This window comes from Leptodactylus fuscus, chromosome 8, assembly GCF_031893055.1.
Source record: "Leptodactylus fuscus isolate aLepFus1 chromosome 8, aLepFus1.hap2, whole genome shotgun sequence".
In the NCBI taxonomy this organism is placed as follows: domain Eukaryota; kingdom Metazoa; phylum Chordata; class Amphibia; order Anura; family Leptodactylidae; genus Leptodactylus; species Leptodactylus fuscus.
In genome coordinates, this window is record NC_134272.1 from 78,476,150 (window position 1) to 78,501,070 (window position 24,921).

The following is a 24,921-nucleotide window of genomic DNA, read 5'->3' on the forward strand; positions in this document are numbered from 1 at the left end:
TGTATATGCCAATGCAGTGCCTAGGTGGCAGGGGAGCACATGCATTCCCTATGGCTTCATACTATAGAGCTGTACTGAAAGCTGCAGCATCTCTGTATGTCTTCAGCCGGGTTCACACTGGGTTTATTGAGCCGGATTTTGAAGTGGAGTCAGAATTCGTCTCAAAAAAATACCTCCCATTGAATTCCACGGGTTCCTTTTTCCGCGAGCGGGAAAAAAGAAGCAACGGGATACGGTGCAATGCATCAGCATTTCGTCACAGCACCCTGCTCCTGATTAGGCCTTGATGAATGGGCCAAATCAGGAGGAAATCGGGAGCTGCGGACCCGGTGGGCAGAATCCACAGCAAGATCGAGTAGGACGCTTCTTTTTTTCCATGTCCTGCTACAATCTCTGCCTCCCATTGAAAACAATCGGAAAGAATCTTCTCCAGATTCGGGGGTGAAATCCACCCCCAAATCTGTAGCAAATTCCTCCGCGTGAACTGACCCTTAATGACTCTCTCCCACTCAGCTCCTACCCTTTCCCCTACACTTCTATGGGAATCACATAATTTGATCCCTCAGTAGTCTACCAATCCATCTCATCTCTCCAGATGGATTTAACTGTGAATACAAAGTGAGTAAACAGTTTAGAATGGGGAAAGGGAAAGAAAGATGATTTTAGTAAGTGGAGAAAGAGACATATTTTACCAATAAGATTACAAAGTTTCTTATATTATCATGTACCATTGATTTAAAGGGGTTTTCCAGGCTAATTGATGCGCCATCCTTAGGATAGCATGACACCCGGGCCGCTCACTAATAAGAGTTCGGCTGAGCACTGCAGCCACTTCCGTACAGCGCTATACATTGCATAGGAGCTGTTTTTGGTATCACAGCTCATCCCATTCACTTGAATGGGACTGAACTGTGAACAGGCCATGTGTCCCTTGGTTATCAATGTGAAAAGTCAATTTGGGGCTGGAAAATCCCTTTAAGCAGTTATCGGCTATTTCCAGTGATCCCTATTCTTTTAGTGGCAGACCAGCCACTCCATTTAAAACTGGGATTGAAACATCCAGCTGTAGGACACCAATCGGTAAGTTACCCCCAATCTTGTGAATGGGTGTAACTCGATGTGGCTGGACAACCCCTTTAAAGGGGATATCTGGTTTCTCAGATCGATGGCCTGTCCTTAGAACAAGTCATCAACATTAGATCTGCGGTTGTCCAGCACTGGGTACTGGTACCAAGGCTATATGGTGCAGCCCTACTGCTCACTCTCCATACAGACAGCGGGCAGTATAGATACTGTAGGGCTGTGTTATAGATTTCAGTGGGTCAGGGCTGTCCTATAGATTTTAGTGGGGCAGAGCTGCACTACATACACTCGCTGCTACTGTTTGTACAGCGAGTAAGCAGTACGGTTCTCCTGCACTGCCTGGGTACCAGTGATCTGCGCTAGAGATGAGTGAACACTGTTCAGATCAGCCGTTCCGTACAGCACGCTCCCATAGAAATGAATGGAAGCACCTGGCATGTACACTTTGCCGGCGGCCGGTCGCTGTGCCAGGTGCTTCCATTCATTTCTATGGGAGCGTGCTGTTCGGAACGGCTGATCCGAACAGTGTTCGCTCATCTCTAATCTGCGCGCGTTCCAGGTGTCAGACCCCACAGAAACTGGATATCCCCTTTAAGTACTGTTCCTGTTTTGTGCTACAGCCATACATCTCACTGCGTCTGTTTCAGTCTCCTAAACTCATAGAAAGAATTACAGGTATAATCCAAGATCCTAATAAAACTAATATATTATTAATGCCGTTATGTATGTTAATAGATATGTCATTGCTTATGTGTTGCCCGTTGTTCCTATACACAACATACGTGTGTTGCGACCCCCATAAAGGCCTCTTTTGTTTCATTGTATCCATAGAACTGCTTAAACAATTGAGCACTTACCTTGTTCCCGTCAATGGGGCCGGGCTCTCCAGCGAACCACTTCACTTCTGCACCGCTCTTTTCGCCCACGTACATTATTTACCAGCCATTTTACATTTTCAGTTCTGTACAATTTTTTTTTTTTTTAAATTCGATCCAGGTCAAGAAAATTCAGCAAGTTTGTAAAATAACAAAAGAGCAAACGCTGTTGAAGCAGCACTCACCGGTGTGGTGGAAGGAGAAGCAGCGCCTGAACGAAAGTAGGTAAGAAAGCCGAAACCTGTAATTATAGTGCGGCCAGCCATGGATGTGTTATTGGTGCAGCCTCTGTGTTCCAGCTCTCTGGATTCTTTCGGTCACATAAGATTTGAGTGTTCAGTTTAGATACGTAATGCCATTTTCATGATAAGAACCTTCTAGAGAGTTTTTCATAAACAATCGGTTTCATTTCCATATTTCCATCCATCCTTTCTTTGCTAAATACAGGATTGGATCTATAACCACATATGCTGCAAATTTGACACCGCAGAATCAGGTGCCACAAAGGGAATTTGTCGCTGGAGATTTTTTTCATCACGTTTTATTTTAAACATATTTTAGAAGAGATTCTATCATTAGAATTTCATTTTAAGCTAACCCCACGTCGGAATAGCTTTAATAAATGCTATTCTTCCCCTACCTTTAGATGTCTTCTCCGTGCCGCCGTTCCTTAGATATCCTGGTTTTCGTCCAAATGTTAATTAGTTTTCTCGCAGCACTGGGGGCGGTCCCCTGCACTCAAACAACACTGGGGGCGGTCTTCAGTGCTGCAAGAAAACTATCCAATACCACCTTCTTCTTGTTTGCCGCCTCTTCTTTCCTTTTCAGCCACAGGAAAATGGCTGACTGCGCCCACTGCACATGTCTTTTGGCCATTTTTCAGTCGGCGCTTTTTGAAGAAGACGTGTGGAACAAGAAAGATGAGGCGGAGACCAAGAAGAAGGCGGTGATGGATAGTTTTCTTGCAGCACAGGGGATGCCCCAGTGCTGTTTGAACGCAGGGGACCGCCCCCAGTGCTGTGAGAAAACTAATTAGCATATGGACAAAAACCAGGATATCTAAGGAATGGCGGGGCGCAGAAGATATCTAAAGGTAGGGGAAGAATATCTTGTCTTAAGGCTATTCCTACGTGTGTTTAACTTAAAATGGGAGTCTAATGATAAAATTCCTTTAAGGAATTTTTAGTGAGGGTTTTTAAAAGTTATCCATTTTAATATCTATCCTGAAATTTAAAAACTTCCTATAAATATTACAGCACCAACTCTAGCCACCAAGCCAAATCATATGCTGAGACTTCCTGTTTTCTGTCGGAGAATACTTTGCAGCAGTCACTTCACTTACAGCACGTTGATGATCACAGCAATCATGTAATGTGTAGTACGAGCATTGGAAGTAACCCCGGACTACTCATCCGTACGCGGTGCAGCCGTGGAGTCCGCGGCAAGATAGGGCATCTCGCTGCCTTTTTCCACTACTAGCTAGCGGGAAAAAAAGCGAGCGGCTCCCATTGAAGTCAATGGAAGCCATTTTTGCTTGTAGATTTTGAGGCAAATTCCGCTTCAAAATCCGCTGGCAAAAACTCCATGTGAACATACCCTTACAGTGGTGATTTCAGGAAAAACACGTTGAATATTCCTGACAGATAAACAGCCGCTCTTCCATCCTGTGTGTTTTTAGCTCTAAGTGGATAAAGACGTCTTATTAATTCATTAACATTTTCAGATTTTTTTTATCTTATTACAGAGATAGAATGGAGCTGCAGTTACAAGAATTCCTGGAAGAGAAAAGCAAGTCGTGTCAGTTCTTTGCAGAGATGGCAGATTATGGTAAGTAGCTTATAGTTTTACCACATATACAGTATATCTAACGTCATATATTTACAGTGTGTATGAAAGGCAAAAAAAGAGCAAAGCTGTGTATAAAAGGTGCGAATCCCCAGATCAATAGCTGGTTGTGGATCTGTAGAGATAGAAGAAAAATGATTGGTATTTGGACAATTTCCTCCATTTGAAAAATACACAAACATAATAGAAAAACAATTACATATCTGTTTTATTTTGGTGTGAATGGAAATGGCGGAACCCCATGTATATATCAGTCATTCCAGCACCCGAAATTCCCATGAACGTAACCAAAAATAAGTCTGTAGACAATTAAAAATGCTGACAGTCTGTTGTCTTGATTAGTTGTCAATAGATATGATCGTAAATGCAGGAATTTTGTATGGTCTGAGACTTTTCGGAAACCCAGCCATGATGTCCTTATTGTGGTCAGGTTATCTTCTCATACATGTAGTGTCCCCTCCTGATAACCAGCCATGATGTCCTTATTGTGGTCAGGTTATCTTCTCATACATGTAGTGTCCTCCTGATAACCAGCCATGATGTCCTTATTGTGGTCAGGTTATCTTCTCATACATGTAGTGTCCCCTCCTGATAACCAGCCATGATGTCCTTATTGTGGTCAGGTTATCTTCTCATACATGTAGTGTCCTCCTGATAACCAGCCATGATGTCCTTATTGTGGTCAGGTTATCTTCTCATACATGTAATGTCCCTCATTATAACCAGCCATGATGTCCTTATTGTGGTCAGGTTATCTTCTCATGTATGTAGTGTCCTCCTGATAACCAGCCATGATGTCCTTATTGTGGTCAGGTTATCTTCTCATACATGTAGTGTCCTTCTGATAACCAGCCATGATGTCCTTATTGTGGTCAGGTTATCTTCTCATACATGTAATGTCCCTCATTATAACCAGCCATGATGTCCTTATTGTGGTCAGGTTATCTTCTCATGTATGTAGTGTCCTCCTGATAACCAGCCATGATGTCCTTATTGTGGTCAGGTTATCTTCTCATACATGTAGTGTCCCCTCCTGATAACCAGCCATGATGTCCTTATTGTGGTCAGGTTATCTTCTCATACATGTAGTGTCCTCCTGATAACCAGCCATGATGTCCTTATTGTGGTCAGGTTATCTTCTCATACATGTAGTGTCCTCCTGATAACCATCCATGATGTCCTTATTGTGGTCAGGTTATCTTCTCATACATGTAGTGTCCTCCTGATAACCAGCCATGATGTCCTTATTGTGGTCAGGTTATCTTCTCATACATGTAGTGTTCCTACATAAACTGGGGCAGGTAAAACACTGCCAATATTGAGCATTATATAGCGGCTTTAGAACATCTGCTTCTTCCAGACAACATCTCAAGGAACGCCTTTCATATTTCAGAAAGACAATGTTAAACCACATACTGCATCAGTTGTCTCCTCACATCCCAAATTTGGTGGTGCGTGTGTATGTGTGTGTGTATATATATATATATATATATATATATATATATATATTTTTTTTTTTCATCATGGTACACCACAAAAATGTCTACATACTGTATAATGTGAAAGAAGATGAAGATATCAGGAAGCGGGGGAGCTAAATGCACAATACACAGGCTGTTCTGTGATGAGGGAGTGGGAGTTACAAGTGGCAGATAAGGGGCTGGCACGGCCCCCGGCCTGTAGTTTTGCTGCCAGATAAATTGGAAGGTACGAATGACAAGAGGAATGGTGGATAATGTAAGGAATCTCAGGGAATAATGTATCTTATATAAACAGCTTTATATATCCCTGGACAGTGTTAACAAGGACTGTAAGTTTACTCTGTCTACATATAGATTGTGTGATGGAATATGAAACATATTACACGAGGGCTCAGTGGTTAGGGGATCCTGGTTGTGATTCTGACCAAAAGCAAGATCTGTATGGATTCTGTATGTTCTCTCCATAATCCCCGGTATCCAGTGTTTCATTAACTTTCATTTCACTTAAAGGGAGTTTATTAGTATATACTTGAGATGTAAACTAATCCCAGAACCTTGTAGGGTTGTCAGGACAGTGTACAATGATGTATTTGTTATTCAGGACCACTGCTGACCGTCCTTTTATCTCTATACAAATAAGCAGAAAAGAGCTTTAGAGCATTGCTTTCCATCAATGGGATTTTTGGGCGTTGCTTTCCATCAATGGGATTTTTGGGCGTTGCTTTCCATCAATGGGATTTTGGAGCGTTGCTTTCCATCAATGGGCTTTTGGAGCATTGCTTTCCATCAATGGGCTTTTGGAGCATTGCTTTCCATCAATGGGATTTTTGGGCGTTGCTTTCCATCAGTGGGATTTTTGGGCGTTGCTTTCCATCAATGTGCTTTTGGAGCATTGCTTTCCATCAATGGGCTTTTGGAGCGTTGCTTTCCATCAATGGGCTTTTGGAGCGTTGCTTTCCATCAATGGGGTATTGGGTGTGGCTTTCCTTCAATGCACTTTTAGAGCATTGCTTTCCATCAATGGGCATTTTGGGCGTTGCTTTCCATCAATGGGCTTTTGGGGTGTTGCTTTCCTTCAATGCGCTTTTAGAGCATTGCTTTCCATCAATGGGCTTTTGGAGCGTTGCTTTCCATCAATGGGCTTTTGGAGCATTGCTTTCCATCAATGAGCTTTTTGGAGCGTTGCTTTCCTTCAGTGGGCTTTTGGAGCATTGCTTTCCATCAATGGGCTTTTGGGGTGTTGCTTTCCTTCAATGCAATTTTGGAGCATTGCTTTCCATCAATGGGGTTTTGGATGCTGCTTTTCATCAATGTGCTTTTGGAGTATTGCTTTCCATCAATGGGCTTTTTGGGCGCTGCTTTCCATCAATGGGCTTCACCACCTGCTGCTCCTACCTGCTGCTCAGCTTCACCCACTACCTGTAATATACATTTCTGATGATGTTTCCCATTGCACACAGAAGTGAAGGAAGCTGACTTTAACAAAGAACCAAACCAGTTGTCATCTGTCAGTTCTCCATGCCACTCCTGCACTGATAACATGACTTACATTGTTCAGGTGATCTCTGCAGCCTCAGCAGTCTCATTCCATGAATGCAAGTCTCACCAATGAGGCAAGTATTGGCTGCAATGTCATAGCAGGACCAGGCGTGCCCACCAGGGCAGTGCTAGTACATTTTTTTTATTGTATACCTTTCCCTGTTTGCATGTAGATTTGAGAAAATCCCGAACAACTCCTTTAAAATCCCTCTTCTCCCATACTGTAGGCTAAACCCTTAGAGTGAATGTCTTGTAGAAAGAACCTCAGATCCGTCATCAAGCATTCAGTCCACATCTTATCTATCGTACAGATACAACAGACTAGAGTAGACATATACATGAGCGACCGCTAACCATGCAAATGAGAAAATCACCAGTAAATAATATCTGACAAACAGTGAAGAGAATACGGGAAACATCCAAGGAGCAGACGTGGGAGACTTTGGAGTGATATCAGCAGAACAAATTGACAGTAATACACGAGAGCCCGCAGCAGCCACATTAATAAAACATGGACTAAGGGGAAGAAGGAAACACCTTGTTAACACACCGCAGGTGACAGCGCCGAGGAATCAAGACGTGGGATCAAGCAGTTTCCATGAATCTGTTCTCTCACTGCGTAGCCTTAAATTTCCGTTCCCTGTATTATAACATGTTAGATTCTCGTCAAGGGAAAGGGGTCACATTCATTTCAAGTGTGCCAAAGACTGACATGATGCTTTATGGGATTGTGCTACTGCAAGCTATATATACTCTCGTGGTAGTGTACTATGCACTGTATGTGCACTCTCACAGTGTTATATTATATTATTATAGACTTACAAATTGATTTTTTCTCTAGTCCCCCACCATTCCTGAACAATCATTTCTGTAAGTTTCAGCACCCAACAAGGCTCTCTACTGTCAGATGGGCGGTCCTAGGGTGGAGCAAACCGTCAGGGTCCGCCCACCTGACAGTAGAGTTCCAAATTAGCATAATGAGTAAGCGTGATTAGCATAATCGGTGACACATCTGCTGGTGGCCCTATCATGTACATTCTCCATGCAGAGCTTTACAGACTGTGACCATTGCGTCTGATGCCCCATACACGCCCTGGTTATTGGTCTCTTATATGTATGCAGAACGGGTGTTTGTCTGCTGCCTGGAGAGAATGTAAATTTATCACTTCTCACCATAGTCTTTTTAAGCTTCAGCAATTTTGTAACATTTTCTGCTTTTTATCTTACTATGCTGTATTTTATTATCTAAATGGTTCTGCCGTTCTGAGCCGACTTACGTTTTTGATATAACTTTATACGGGTTAGAGTGAGCGCAGCCAAGGGGTCTTCAGGTTACAATACCATTAGCGTGCAGCGGTCAGTCCATGACATTATAACTATTTATACCGTACATTATGCTGATCTGTGGCAGATCTGATTGACTGCAAGATCTAGCAAATCAGTCCAAGCAATTGCTGAAGTGCATGCGGAGATTGTCTGTCTAGTAGCGCCTCTCTACAGTACAGTGCAGTACTACATGCTTCGTCTGATCCCTCCTCTCCTGTGTTCACGGGTAGTTGCCTGTACTATAAGACTATTATAATGATCAAATCTGCCAGACCCCATGGTACAGGTATTTAGAAGTGAACACAGGCGGAGCTGAATGTTGGTTCCCGTCATGTCAGCTGGGGTCGGAACCAGCTTGGTAACCTGTGGGTCATAACAAATAGGGAATTAACTGCTGAAGCCCTTTTTTTTAGATTTCATACAACCCCTATAAAGGAGGAGTTGAGGAAAGGAGAGGATAAGTGTCCAACTACTGGGAGTTCGACTGCTGGGTTCCCCCAGCCATCAGGAGAACAGGGGTCAAAAGTCTACCTAAGGCTAAGTTCACACTGAATTTTTTGGTGAGGATTTTGAGACCGTATCCGCCTCAAAATCCTGACCAAAAAAGACAGCTGCCATTGAAATCAATAGGAGCCGGTCAGATGTTTTTTCCGGGAGCCGGTAGCCGTGACTGAATGCCGGTGCACTGCCCTGGCATCCAGTTGCGCACTCTGCTCCGGATTTGGCTCAATGAATGGGCCTAGTCGGGAGGAGGGAGTGTCTTCAGGCCGAATCACAAGGGGAAAATGGCCTGAAGAATGAGCACCTCGCTTCTTTTACTAGGAGCCGGAACAAACCGGCTCCCGGAAAAAAACCACCTGACTGGCTCCCATTCAAATCAATCGATACGGCCTCAAAATCCTGACCCAAAAACCCCGTGTGAACTTACCCTCATTCTTCAGGCCGATTCACCTCACAATTCGGCCTGAAGACACCCCCATTCATTGGGCCTAATCCCGAGCGGAGTGCGTGCAATGTATCGGCATTCAGTCACTGCTACCTGTTTTTTGGACCGGAACCTGAGGTGGCCACCGCCACAGGTTCCAGTCCAAAAAACCCAGTGTGAACTTAGTTTAAAGCCTCCTTGTGATTGGGGCACTATTATGTGTGTGTACGACCAGTGCCAACAGCCCCATAACTGTGAATGGAGGGCTGGTCACACAAGTGTGTTGATGCTCCATTCACAAGGTGGCTTTGGACCCCCCATCTTGGATAACCCATCGATTGGATCCCCAGCCATTGCAGCATTGTCTCTGTGGATTTGGGATGTGCCCATAACACCACAACTCCTTTAAGATCTCCACTTCTTGAAAACCCAAGGCCTCCACTGCTTCCATGTTAACGTCCTTTCCTTAAAAGCTACAACTAAATCTTTGAATTTTCTTGTAATGTGGAAAGGATTCTATACGTGTTGACTGTATCTGATAAGAAAACCAAACCGTACGGTTAAAAATGCGAGAAGCTGTATAGACAGATAAAAAGGATTGAGGACGTTAACTTGCTTAACCTCGGCAATCCCCGAGGAGCCTCAGAGCTTCGCTCTTCCCTGCGTTGGCGTTCCCGCCGGCAGTCGAGAGCTTAATTCTTCACTTGCCATTAAGTGATAAAACTTTCTGTTTGGAAGCAGAACAGCAATTATCGGAGGAGCGAGATGAGTATACAGCATGCACAATACATCCAATATGGCAGCTGAGGGACGACTTAAAACACAGGATTTGTCAACTACAACATCGCTCATTCCTTGAGTCCCGCATGGAGAATGACTTTGATCCGGCGAATATTATGGAGCAGGTTGGTGATTTCCCTCTATTCCATTACATGTACTGATGCCGCTTTCTCTCATTGCCTCGCATAGCTTATGGCGCTGAGAAAATTGAATTGACACAGAAATACCAAATAAATGTATAGAAATAACCATTACACGGTCTCTATGATGGATGTGTTATATACTCGACCTGGCGAGCGATGGCTCTCTAAGGCATGTCTGTGTTCTTACATCAATCCTGGATGTTTTATTGTACTTTTTTATATATAATGTTCATTATCTCAGTTGTAAATTATACTTACGATATCAATAAAGTTTCTCCAGAACGTCCAGCTATGAGATAGGCCTTGGACACGCTTATCTCACATGTATATTGTACTGTACTATTATTATTACGTCACTGTTTCTCCTCTGAAACTTTTATCTATAGGTTGAATCTGTTAAGAGTCAACAAGAAGCATTAACTGAAAAGTTGATTCAGGAGCAGCGCTCTTTAGAGAATGACCTTCTGGACTGTGACCTTCAGGTAAGTAAATCTCCATGAAGGTGTCTTCTAGCAAGCAAGGCAACACTTCTTATATCAGGTGTCGCACCGTCTTCTTACAGGAATGTGTTCATTCAGAAGAGACAACATGGCAGATTGGAGAAGTGCCGCCAGTTCTGGAGCTGTACTGTCCATATCCTGAGCTGAAAGCTTCTATTTTATCTGAATACCAGCAGCTTGTTGGCTTATACCAGTCCAAGATGGAGGAACTTGATAATGAACGCAAAGACATAGACAGGTGAGATATGGTAGCCTGTGTTGGATCACAACACAGGCCATCACCAGTAGCCATCACCAGTGGCCATCACCAGTGTCTACTGACCATATACACAGGACATGGTCTGTTTGTCACTAGGGTTGAGTGATTGGGATCGGAAAAGATCGGATCCCGATTGACGAACGAGCAAATTTCACGATCGAGATCGGCTGGAAAATGATCGGAAATCGGATTTTAAAATCGATCCTGAAATCTCAAGATCGGCTCAACTCTTATTTGTCACTTCACCTCTACCCTGGTTTTGCATGTTTTACATTTTAAGGATATGTTCCTACCTCAGATTAAAATCAGACATTTATATCCGTAGCAGAAAGTCAAGGCTTTACTCTCTGGTTTTGTTCTTTTGTGGGCATGCCCATGAGGCGACCTGAAACGACCGCTTCAGGCGGTGCTATGCCAGGGCCTCGGGAGGGCGGCATTTTTGCTGACCTAAGCCAGTCCAGGACAAGCTGTCCTGGACTGGCTTAGCGTCACCGTGTCTGCAGCCCAACACGGGAAGCGAGCGGTGTATTCGGGCGGCACTGCTGGACGCAGCGCTGCTCCAGCGGCCGCCCCTCACACTCAGGCAGAGAGCAGGTCCTCTCCCTGTCTGCTCTCTGCCTGCAAACGCCGCTCGCTCCGCTTGGCCACACCCCCTTTCCACTCGACCCCGCCCCTTCCGCTCGGTCCAGCCCCTTTCTTGCGGCCCCGTCCCCTCAGCTACGCCCCTCCTCCGGGGGGGGGCTTTCTCACGCCGTTTCAGGCGGCAGAAAGCCCAGGTTCACCCCTGATTAGCGCCATTGAATTCCGTGAAGTTCCAGTGAAATAAGTGATGTTTCATACAGCGTTATATCTGGTTTTTCCATAAAGAAGCCCAGAATGCGCAGAGGATGACATCAGCACAGTGGCTCAGTGGTTAGGATAGTGGCTCAGTAGTTAGCACTGTTGCTGTGCAGCGCTAAAGTTCTGATTTTCAGTCTGACCAAGGAGCTTGTATGTTCTCCCTCCGGGTACTCCGGCTTCCTCCCACTTTGCTAAGGAATAGATTGCAGTACAGTAAGTGATGACATTGGGGCAGATTTGGTATTTCCTAAACCAATCTTAGCAAAGGCACCAACAGGCGCAGGGCACAACTGATTTATGAAGAGGTAATGGCCAGTGCGCTACTACGGAGGTAAATATAAGTTATAATTATGATGCACTGAGGTGTCCCTGGCCCGCTCCTCCCAATTTTGCAGCAAGGGGAAACCAAGGCGCAGAATGGGGGATGTGCTGCAACTTTGCCACAAGAGGCGGCCTTCCATGCCAGAAAATCGCTGCAGCGGAGGTTGAGAACTTCCACCAATATATGTAACGTGCTGCAGATTATATTGGTGCTACAAGAGAGATTAATAAGAGATCTATACACTCACCGGCCACTTTATTAGGTACACCTGTCCAACTGCTCGTTAACACTTAATTTCTAATCAGCCAATCACATGGCGGCAACTCAGTGCATTTAGACATGTAGACATGGTCAAGACAATCTCCTGCAGTTCAAACCGAGCATCAGTATGGGGAAGAAAGGTGATTTGAGTGCCTTTAAACGTGGCATGGTTGTTGGTGCCAGAAGGGCTGGTCTGAGTATTTCAGAAACTGCTGATCTACTGGGATTTTCACGCACAACCATCTCTAGGGTTTACAGAGAATGGTCCGAAAAAGAAAAAACATCCAGTGAGCGGCAGTTCTGTGGGCGGAAATGCGTTGTTGATGCCAGAGGAGAATGGCCAGACTGGTTCGAGCTGATAGAAAGGCAACAGTGACTCAAATAGCCACCCGTTACAACCAAGGTAGCCAGAAGAGCATCTCTGAACGCACAGTACGTCGAACTTTGAGGCAGATGGGCTACAGCAGCAGAAGACCACACCGGGTGCCACTCCTTTCAGCTAAGAACAGGAAACTGAGGCTACAATTTGCACAAGCTCATCGAAATTGGACAATTGAAGATTGGAAAAACGTTGCCTGGTCTGATGAGTCTCGATTTCTGCTGCGACATTCGGATGGTAGGGTCAGAATTTGGCGTCAACAACATGAAAGCATGGATCCATCCTGCCTTGTATCAACGGTTCAGGCTGGTGGTGGTGGTGTCATGGTGTGGGGAATATTTTCTTGGCACTCTTTGGGCCCCTTGGTACCAATTGAGCATCGTTGCAACGCCAAAGCCTACCTGAGTATTGTTGCTGACCATGTCCATCCCTTTATGACCACAATGTACCCAACATCTGATGGCTACTTTCAGCAGGATAATGCGCCATGTCATAAAGCTGGAATCATCTCAGACTGGTTTCTTGAACATGACAATGAGTTCACTGTACTCCAATGGCCTCCACAGTCACCAGATCTCAATCCAATAGAGCATCTTTGGGATGTGGTGGAACGGGAGATTCGCATCATGGATGTGCAGCCGACAAATCTGCGGCAACTGTGTGATGCCATCATGTCAATATGGACCAAAATCTCTGAGGAATGCTTCCAGCACCTTGTTGTATCTATGCCACGAAGAATTGAGGCAGTTCTGAAGGCAAAAGGGGGTCCAACCCGTTACTAGCATGGTGTACCTAATAAAGTGGCCGGTGAGTGTATATGACAAGTGATACTGAATTCCCACAAACCTTTACATCAATCTACTCCGCTCTATAACATCAGCCTGCAGACTGGGCCCGATTTGTAGTTTGACAGGTTCCAGCAGTGAGAAAATGTGCATTTATAGAAACCAGCAGAGGACTGGAAAAGATCCAAAATATGCCAGTTCCATGCGACGTCTCTGGCTTTATCTATAACTGCTGAAGGAGGGATCTTGGTTTATATTTGCAGTCGTAGGTAAGAGAGCAATAAGCTACAACATAAGCAATTACTCAGTATGACATAAAGACCATCCAAAATTCTGTTCATTGTTACCTATGTTGTAGTAGTTATTAACTATTAGACCATAGGTCATGTAGGTATTGGCTTAAATAGATCCTATCATTGGATACCCTATTTTTCTCGATAACACGTAGGAATAGCCTTAAGAAAGTCTATTCTTCTCCTACCTTTAGATGTCTTCTCCGCGCTGCCGTTTGTAGAAATCTGGGTTTTCTTCGGTATGCAAATGAATTCTCTCGCAGCACTGGGGGCGGTTCTCAGCGCTCAAACCCCAATGCTGCGAGAAATCTCCAGCCAGTGTCTTCTTCCATCCCGGGTTTCAATCTTCTAGGCCTTGGGCAGAGCCGACTGCGCATGCCCAGACCTCAAGAAAATGGCCGTTTACACTGTAAGCTAGTGTAAGCAGCCATTTTCTTGTGGCCACTAACACAGTAAACTGGTGTAAGCAACCATTTTCTTGTGGCCCAGGCATTCACAGTCGGCCCTGCCCGAAGCCTAGAAGATTGAAACTCGGGACGGAAGAAGACGCAGGGAGAGGGAGTTTCAGAAGAAGATGGAGTCATCACTGGAGAGTTCTCTCGCAACATTGGGGACGCCTCCAGTGCTGTTTGAGCGGTGAGGACCACCCCCAGTGCTGCAAGAGAACTCATTTCGGGATTTATACCGAATGGTGGCGCGGAGAAGACATCTAAAGGTACAAAAAGAATAGCCTTTCTTAAGGCTATTCCTACATGTCATCAAGAAAAAAAGGCTATCCAATGTTAGGATCCCTTTAAGCTACAATGACTGTGGCTGGGAGGCAGCTTGCTGAACAGGATGGGTAGGGGGGGATTGAGTGATGGGGGGGTTATATTTCCTACTATATTGTATTCCTACAATGATGTAAGAGTATAGTTAATAACTATTAGATCATGGGTACTGTTTTAATCTAGACTGACTATAGCTGGGAGGCAGCTTGCTGTATCAGAAACCTTCTTGCACCCCAATTCTTGCAGTATAGATATGGAGAGGTGGTGAAGTAGTCCTGGTTTGTGCTGGTTATTGACAAGGCTGTTTATTTCAGGAACCTGTGTGTGTATATATATATATATATATATATATATATATATATATATATATATATGGTTGGTTATATCTGATGGGAGTTATACCTCCCCTTATATTGTGTTCCTATAATTATGCAAAAAAAAAGCCCACAGCTATCTGCTAAACCAGCGGCCAGCTGTGATGGCGAGTTTTAAAGCTTTTACAGTACGTGTACATTTTCTGAACGCCGCAGAATAATCTTATTTTTAGAATGGTATTTTACTTGCTAATACATACTAAAAATGGGAAGGCGGCCCTGACTAGGAAAACATTTGCACACATAAAAATACAGTATTTACATTTTCCGAGAGATTTCTGGAACTTATCTAACCTGCCACCCACCACACGGAGGACGCCGGACAGTTCTGCTTTATGGTTTAATTCCTTTCAGCAAAGAGGAATTAGCAATGTGTGTGAACGGCGAGACATCATTGTCTATAGCGCTACCCTATCTGCTATTTATTACTTTACTGAAATAATATTTAATTTCCCACTACAGTAACTGCAAAAGGATTAGTGTGAATTGCATTCGAGTAATCCGGGAGCATCCAAAACCAAATAAAAAAAAAAAAACCTGTTTCCATTTCACGTCCTATGAATTAGAGCATTACAGCTAATACCGGAGCATTATAGCAAATGATCATTTAACATCAGAAATTCAATTACCAGTTCTGCATCGCTTAAGGAAGAAAAAGCTCCATTATCTGTCTTATAATCATCGCTGAAAGGAAGTCAAAGAACTGGCAATGCTTCACTATATTATTAAAGCACCACTAAGTACAATGCAGCGCTGGGCAAAGCTACGCCGTTTCCGTAAAACCCGACCTTAGCTGACAGTCTCGCAGTTGTGTCCTGGAGCGCAGAGGATGGGGAGACTCATTTTACAGATGGGACCTGCATCTATCATACGTTCATGGCATACGGGTATTTGGTGGTAAAACCACTATAGGCTAAACCTGCAGCGGAACACGTTTGGTTTTTTCCGCAACGCTTTTCACAGAAAGACCTCAGAGTTTTCTTCTGTGGACATTCTGCTTTAATTCTACACAGTCCAGGCACATTAATGTGACCACCTGTCAAAATCCAGAATAACCACCGTTGGCAGAGCGGACCGCTGCGAGACGTGCAGGGAGAGAGGGGATGTTGTGATGATGTCACTGGGATGTTGAGCCATGCCGACTCCAGTGCCGTGGCCAGCTGCGCTAGGTTATGTGGTTGAGCCTCCATGGCGCGAATAATCCGATCGAGGTGGTCCCACAGATTCTCAATTGGATTCAAGTCTGGGGAATTGCTGGCCAAGGGAGTACCGTAAACACATCCTGGTGCTCCTCGAACAACGCACGTACACTGTGAGCTTTATGACACGTCGCATTGTCCTGCTGGTAGATGCCATCATCCTGAGGAAAAACATTCACATGTAGGGGTGAACATGGTCCACAAGGATAGATGCATACTTGTGTTGATCCATCGTGCCTTCCACAATGATGAGTGCACCCATATGGCTGATGACACGCGCCTTCTGCCATTGGTTATTTAACGCTGACGTCAAAAGTAGGCGGTGGTCACATTAATATGACTGGACTGTGTACCTATAGGGAATACGCCAGGGTTTCTGTAGGTATTATTGACATGCTGCGATTTCCAAAAATGCAACGTTTTTTGAAATCGCAACATTTTCACTTCACATATTTTTCTGCAATGTGTAAATGAGATTCGCAATGTGTAGATGGGGACCCCGCCTTAAGGTTGGTTGTGACCTTTCTGATAAACATTTGGTGAGAGTCCTCTAGGACCCAGACCCATTGAAGGGGCTCCCTCTCTTCTGGTATGCCAATGTAGCTGGAAAATAATTACATTCTGCGACTGTGAAGCTGAATATCAGGTGGCTACAACATACCTGCTGTACTTCAAGCATAGTATGAGCTCCTCGCTCTCCTGTACCCAACCAGCCTTGGTAAAAATAACCAGCTCTTTCCTCTTCTATTCATTGCATATATATAATACTTGGCCAAGTGAATTCACATTGGAGGAGATTTGCAGCTGATTACAATTGCAATATTGCTGTTCAGCTGAAATAAAGCTGCCAGTACATATGGCTTGGTTACCATCTTGTGCCAGAACCTCAGCACTGTGCCAGGCTTCTTACGCCTGCATGTGAATACTAACAAGAGCGGTAGACAGACATCTCCAGATACCAAAGCCTGCCTCTTTGTGATGTTGGCCTCTGGTAGGATCCTTAAAGAGGCAACGACGCCCAACTCATCCTTTAAAGCTACGTTCACACAGAGTTGTTTTGGTCAGGAATTTGTTCAGGAAACGGACTCAAATTCCTCCTCCAAAAAACGCCTCACCATACAGTCCTATAGCCTTAGCCTTATAGTTGCCACTCCATTGTTTCCAGCACAGTTGGACTTTTTCCTGTAGCCCTCACCATTCCTGAGCAATCACAATCATCTGTTAGTTTCAGCATCCAATATGTTAGGGGGGCAGTTCCAGATTATCTCCTCCAGCCCAGGACCGCCCACCTGACTGTAGAGAGCCTAATTAACATATTGTCTTATAGGTATAGATACTAGGTAAGTATAAGGGGTTGGTTTTTTATACAATATGGTCATGGACAGCTTTACATCTGGAATATTTGGGACACCTGTGAGTGGTTTAGTCCCTTTAGGCCGGGGCCCCACAGGACGTAAACGCCGCAATTTGCCCGCAGCGGAGATGCTGCGGGAAAAATCTCAGCGTTGTACAGTGCAGGCAAAGTGGATGGGATTCATGCGAATGCCATCCCAACTTTGCGGAAAAGATCTCAGCGCAGACACGCTGTGATTTGCAAAGCCGTTGCAGCTTTGCAAATCACAGCATGTCAATTATATCTACGGAAACGCCGGCGGCTTTCCCGTAGATATAATGTTAAGAGAAAGTCCGCGGAGGAAAACTCTGTGAACTTTCTCTTAAAAGCGCTGCGGAAAGAACCGCAATGAGTTCACGCAGTGTTTAGTGCTGCGGATACGGCCCGTGGGGACTTAGCCTAAGGCGTCATGCATATGGAGGTATCTGGACTGAAAAATCTGACCCAAACATCGGTAGGATTCCTGATCCCAAACAGTCTGGAGACCCAGATTCCCTGCAGCATGACTGTTCTATAATATATTCAGTATTGGGGTTACGGTAAGTCAAGGTCTTCTACCATAGATTACTATAATGCAACCAAAGCGTTTGGGTAAGTTCACATGGGGTTTTCTGGACCGGAACCTAAGGCGAAGGCTGCCTCAGGTTCCAGTCCAAAATACGGGTAGCTGCGACTGGCTGCCAGTGCAGTGCATCGGCATCCAGTCTCGCACTCCGCCCCGGATTAGGCCCAAATGAATGGGCCTAGTCGGGAGTGTCTTCAGGCGGATGTTGCGAGGCGAATCCGCCTAAAAGAATGAGCATGTCGCTCCCAGAGAAAAGAACTGACCGGCTCCCATTGATTTCAATGGGAGCCGTCTTTGTGGTCAGGATTTTGAAGCGGATACGGCCTCAAAATCCTGATCAAAAAACTCAGTGTGAACTTACCCTTTCCATGGTATTTGTAGTCCCAGAAGCTTTGCCAATTATGTCCTGATTTGTCACCACGGAGCGGTACGAGCGGACTCTCAGAGCGCTGCGCGGCCCCGCTGGTCAGCCCTAATCTGTTTCTTATTGCATCTGATAAAATGCTTTTCTGAACGAGATTTTCTTGACATAAAAGTCGCTTCTTTATTCATTTCAGTGGAAATCCCTCTTTCTAGTCCTGGGCTTGGCAGAGTAATTAGATGTCTTTGTGCAGAGAAGGACCTGGGAGTCACACTGCGCCGGTCTCTGCACAAGTGTAGGAGGACGGAGTGTTCCTGACAGAAACAGATGTAAGAACCTGCTCGGGAAGACAATGGGCCTTAGTACAGCATCAAACTCCTTTGCAATTTCACGTCGCTTCAGGGCTGTTAGGGGGTCCAGGAGTTCTTTGGCCTATTTCATTGCCGATATGATGAAACACGGCTTTGTGCTAAGATTCTTACACATTAGCCGGCGTTCACTTCACAATAGTTAAACTTAATTCACTGAAATGTGCTTTGAAGTTAAAGACTTTGACCAGCGAGTATTGTGACGGCTTTGTCTGCTTGGCCTCCCACGTCTTCTCAGAATAGTCCATGTGTACAAGGAACTAATGGTAGTAAACGGCTTAGTGATGTCACGTGTAAGTCAATGATAATGTAGTATCAATGTTATAAGATGAATGTACTTTATAGTATCATCTACTCTATACAGTGCATTGACTTCTCAGGTGGGCACATGCAGTATACAGTTAGCATTATGGTGGGGGCCATGGATACTGGATATGATTGTCTTTATTTTGCTAGGATGCTTAGGGTTAGGATTTGGCAAACCCAACAATTTCAGCAGGACCAGTCATCGCCTGATGTGTATGGGGCATGCTTACTAACTTCCAAGGAAAGGGACTCCCAGAAGGGCAGAGAGTCCAGCGCCATAATCTCCAGCGCCGTAGCATTATCATTGACTTTACATGTAACTTTGGTATCTTATCTGCCAGTCATGTCTGAATAAGAGGGCCATACACAAAAAACAAGGGTGTGGCCATTCTCCTGTAGGCTGCTAGGGCAATCTTGGCAAGTAGGGGTCTGCTCTGAAAAATGATGAGGCATATTTCTGTCCTTTCTTATGTCGGACACAACAGTGTCCACTTCCAGTTCCCCCTCCAACTGACTCCAGTTTAATGTCCTTCTTCATATGCTCCTACATATGCCCTTTCTATCTGCCCCCAAAGTTTATTGTCATCCTCTATCTGCCCCCAAAGTTTATTGTTGTGCCCCCCATCTGCCCCTACAGGTTGATGTACAGGTTGATGCCTCTCTTCATCTGCCAAAGTTTAACATAACAAACACTGATATTCACCTCTCTTCGCTGCCCTGCTGCATAGTTTGCAGTCTCTTGTCCTGGAGTGTTAGGGGAGCCGCAGATGCAAGGTGAATGATGTCATCACACCGCGCCTACAGCTCCCAGGGCCGTCACCAAAGTATTCAACTCAACGGTGTCCTCTCCGAACGGGAAATACCTCCAGCTGACCAGGAACACGGGACTAGACCCGGAATCTGGAACTGTCCCACTGAATCTGGGACGGTTGGGAGGTATACTTTAATCAATATCACACATCGGGTGCTTTATTAACATCTCTGACATGTTATCATGAATTTTCAGTAACAATCTTGGCATATTTGGCTTGTCACCCCCAAAGCAGGCAGGATTTATGCATACACCACAGTATGAGTTCTCTTAGGTGTTGGGGCTGCTTCCAGGTCCTAGATTTTGGCCAACTAAAAATTGGTATTTTTGCTTTCCCTTGACAAGCAGCAGTGTAGGTGACTTCACCCCCTTCAGTATTGATCATAGAAATGTAATATCAGCTCATCCAAGACATTTAGCGCTTCACACGCTACTATTAATCTGCTATTATTACCCTGATAGTGCGAGCCAAGCTGGATCACTTGCAAGGTTCCTCTATTGTTTTGCCTGTGGGTACGAGCTGATTTTCGCTGTATATTGGCACTAGTCTTCAGTTCTTTATATAGGTTTTTTTACTCCAAAGCCAAGTTTTATCTGTGCGTTCAGTGAGCCATGAAGTGTTATATTAGGGAGCGGTACATGAAGCGACATTGGCAGGAGAAGAGAAGATATAATTGATGTATACGTTATCATTAAATCAGGTTAGATTTCTATCATTTGGATACGGCATCAATAAGGACATATGTGTAGGTGGAAGATGCCGAGGATTGTGCTTAACTTCCCTGTAAGAAGTTGACATTGCACGACTATCAGCAGATGCTGTTGTGTTGTTGAGAACTTAATTGCAATATGTTTTTCCTGCAAATCTTCAATCTGTTTGCGTTCCTCCACCTTCTTATTTCTGCAGATTCCCCATTGCAGTGGACTCGGCACCTACGCTGTTGTGGTTGCCTCAGTCTGTCCAAAATTTAACTTGAGTGTCAGTTTGCACATATTTTGTTGTCACCAAACCTTAAGCGCAAGGGCGTAACTTGGGGGGCGCAGAGGGTGCAGTCGCATGGGGGCCCATAAGCACTGGCATCAGTATTGAGATTGCAGTTTCCATCTGGCCCATAAGCCAAGGAGATCCACAGATTACCCAAACCACACTAAGGTGGATTAAACTCCTTAGCATCCGGAACCATCACTATCAAGAGTTCTCTGTAGGGATGAGGTAGGAGGCCCGGACAAAAGATTGCACCGGGGCCCACAAGACTTTAGTTACGCCACTGCTTAAAGGGATCCTATCATTGGATACCCTTTTTTTCTGACTAACAAAGAAAATGGCTGCTCACACCAGCTTTCTGTGTAAGCGGCCACAAGATAATGGCCGCTTACTCCAGCTTACTGTGTAAGCGGCCATTTTCTTGTGGCTCGGGCATGAGCAGTCAGCTCGGCCCGAGGTCTAGAAGATTGAAACTCAGGACGGAAGAAGATGCAGGGAGAAGGCGTTCCAGAAGAAGATGGAGGCGGTGCTGGAGAGTTCTCTCGCAGCATTGGGGACGCATCCAGTGCTGTTTGAGCGCTGAGGCCCGCCCCTAGTGCTGCGAGATAACTCATTTGCATACCGAAGAAAACCCGGATTTCTACTAAACGGTGTGGTGGAGAAGACTTCTAAAGGTAGGAGAAGAATAGCCTTTCTTAAGGCTATTCCTACGTGTGAGTCAGAAAAAAAGGGTATCCAGTGATAGAATCGCTTTAAGGGGTTTTATTCTGATGAAGTCAAGACTGTGGGGTGAAAGTTCTAGGCTTTCATGTCTCTATAGTCCTTGACCATGCTCATAATGACATCATATGTACTACATGATTGAGGATTAAGACTGTAAATGGCATTGGGTTGAGAAGCCATCTTGACACCTGACGTAGGGCCACTCGTAAAGGCAGCTTTCCATGTATTAACTACTGTACAGGGATCTGACCTTCACTATGGGAAGACTACCAGAACACTAACCATCCGTATGGTCCTGGTATGGGTATAAACCAATTATTAAATGGCAGTATCTACTTTCTCTCCCCCCTCCATAGACTTCTATGTGTGAGGCTAGATACTGATACGATTCTATTAGGCATATTATTAATATATCTTATATACGTTACAAAGTTTTTTACGATTTATTCATGGAAAGAGGTTTTACAACTGGAGGTTCACGTTAAGCATTTAGGCTATTCACTGCAGATAACAATCATTAATTATCTTATGTTTTGTAGAGATTGTAAATGGACTGAAGAAGATCACTGGATATTTCATACCATTGTTAGCCAGTATCCAAGTGACCTTCCCAATAGAAGGATGTTGTACTTGGATATGTTATCTAAACACCTTCCTCATAAACCAAGACAGGAGCTGGTAAGTAGATTTATTGTAACCCCTATAAATATTCTGGCTATGAAGACGGTGAATAAAAACCCTTCGATGTTCCATTCTTCAACTTTTCACGTTGATCTTTAAAAAAGAACTATTGTATGCCAATACACCCCATGTCTCCAGATAGGAGTGACCTGCTGTTTTGGGGGTGGATTCAGATTCATACTATATCTGACCCACTAGAGCCCGTGATTGGCACAGCAGTCACATTTCCGTGTTGAAAGGGGTCAGGAAGTACACGGAAGTACCCGTGGGGCCTTAGCCTTAAACTGTTTTCTGCCCCTCTGGTGTTTTCTAAAATAATTTTGCCATTGTTGTTTCAAACAGTCCGGGGCAAACAGCGACTACATGGAGTACGAGTACATCCCTGAATGAGAATAGTTCCTAAAATCCCCATGGTAGACATTGTTACAAGCTTGAAGGAGTACGAAGGGTGTGCGTGACTCTTTAATTGTTTTGGATTCAGATGTGTCCATTGTGATGACCATGAAGCGCAGGTCTCCGTTGTTGCATGTGTTTGAGCGGGGCCTAGCAGGGAGCTCGGCTGTCACTTACATTACGTTCCCCGTGTAGGTGAGCCATGAAAAGATGTGGGACTCGCAACGCTTCAATAAAGATCAAAGACGAGCATTGATGGAGAGCTGGACTCGCTATAAAAAAGATTTTCTCATCAAGGCAGCGATGACCATGGCCGAGGCTTGTTCTGTCTATGAAATGGAGCTCTTTGTGGCAAGTGACAGAAAACTTCAGAACGACATCTGTAGTGAACTTAAAGAGAAGGTAAGTGGCTGCAACATGTGAGGACCTCTTATCTCTTCACAGACCTCTCCATTGCAATCATATAGGTATTCAAGTCCTAGACAAAAGGGCTAAACAGAGAGTAAGTTGAGGAAATAGAGGAAATGTTTCTTTACAAAATATATATCTAATTGATAGCGTTCCTTAAAGGCAATGTCAATCACTGTTCTATATAGGTCTCCCAACTATGAGGTGATCATTGGGTGTCCTGCGGCTGTGATCACCAGTGATCAGTTCTAGTTACCCTGCAGCACCACCTAAGGGAGAAAGGAAGTATTACACACTTCTTATGGAAATCAATGGGCTGTCTATGTTATCAAGGGGCTCAGCAGGTTCTTCTCATCAAGTGACACTATTTAGATGGTCAGGCTGAGGCTTTCACGTTGCGGAAATGCAGCAGAAAAAAAACTGTATGTTTTACAATACCAGCAAAGTGAGTGAGATTCTGGCTAATCCGATTTACACATTGCGGCAAAAAAATGCTGCAGAAAAGCAGAGCATGTCAATTTTCCCTGCGGACACAATGGTGGTTTCCCTATAGATATAATAAGGGAAGAAAGACAAAATGAAAAACACGCAACATGTTTCTGCTGCGTTTTTTTCTGCAGAGTTTTCCACACAGTCCAGTAACATTAATGGGACCACCTGTCAAAATCCCGAATAACCACCTTTGGCAGAGCGGACCGCTGCGAGACGTGCAGGAAGAGAGGGCATGTTGTGATGATGGTCACTGGGATGGTGAGCCATGCCGACTCCAGTGCCGTGGCCAGCTGCACTAGGTTATGCGGTTGAGCATCTATGGTGCGAACAATCCGATCGAGGTGGTCCCACAGATTCTCCATTGGGTTCAAGTCCGGGGAATTTTCTGATCAAGGGAGTACAGTAAACTCATCCTGGTGCTCCTCGAACCACGCATGTAACTGCGAGCTTTATGACACGTCGCATTGTCTTGCTGGTAGATGCCATCATCCTGAGGAAAAACAATTCACATGTAGGGGTGAACATGGTCCGCAAGGATAGATGCATACTTGTGCATACATACAATGATGAGTGCACTCAGATGGCTGATGACACGCGCCTTCTGCAATTGGTTATTTAATGTTGACGTCAAAAGTAGGCGGTGGTCACATTAATATGACTGGACTGTGTAGTATAAGGCTGAGGTCGCACGTAGCAAGCCAAAAAGCGCTGCGAAAAAGTCTGTGGTGAAAATGCACTGCGTTTTTTTTCTGCAGCGCTTTTCACAGAAAATCCTTAGAGTTTTGCTCTGTAGACTTTCTGTCCCTCTTATAACTGTGCGCGCATCTGTAGCTATAATTGACATGCTGCCATTTACAAAATCACAACAGTTTTTGAAATCGCAGCAATTTCGTTACGGATATTTTTCTGCAATATGTGGATGAGATTAACCAGAATCCGCTTTGCAGGTACCTCTGTGTTTCGCAGCGTGGGGCTCTGACCTTAAGGAATTCTCCTAAGAAAACTAATTATCCCCTATCTATAACTTAGGGATCAGTGGGGGTCCGACCTCTCAGATCCCACTGATCATAGGAATGGGGGAGTTTCATTCCCTGTTCTGAAGGCACTTGTTTAAAGGCATCACTCTGTAGTGCATGTTGCCCAGCAAGTTCACAATTTTTTGAGTTTTAAATGCATGTCGTGCACCTTTTGGCACGAATAGCCTGTCACCTATATCAAACTATACCAAATATGGATAGATTTTTTTTATATTTCTTTTTAGGACTTTTGTAGATTTCACAGAAAAAAATAACTTACATGCATAAAGAGTACAGCATTCGGACAATCAACGTTGTTTCTGCCAGAGGAGACGGAGTCTAAGATCGGTCTACAGCAGTCTCCATTCTGGTCCGATCTTAGACTCCACCTCCTCACAGACAAGCCTCCAGCAGAACCAGCGTTGATTGGCCGAATGCTG

The 24,921-nt window shown here is 44.6% G+C and overlaps 1 protein-coding gene across 1 annotated transcript in view; it reads left to right on the plus strand.

The window, feature by feature from the left end:
- Window positions 1-24,921, plus strand: part of CCDC148 (coiled-coil domain containing 148) — a 100,015-nt gene that overhangs the window by 39,509 nt on the left and 35,585 nt on the right. The window contains exons 4-10 of the mRNA XM_075284490.1: window positions 2,080-2,183; window positions 3,703-3,785; window positions 9,816-9,979; window positions 10,384-10,479; window positions 10,560-10,735; window positions 22,031-22,169; window positions 22,761-22,967. Coding sequence (XP_075140591.1) covers window positions 2,080-2,183; window positions 3,703-3,785; window positions 9,816-9,979; window positions 10,384-10,479; window positions 10,560-10,735; window positions 22,031-22,169; window positions 22,761-22,967 — 969 coding nt within the window. The remainder of the gene's footprint in view (window positions 1-2,079; window positions 2,184-3,702; window positions 3,786-9,815; window positions 9,980-10,383; window positions 10,480-10,559; window positions 10,736-22,030; window positions 22,170-22,760; window positions 22,968-24,921) is intronic.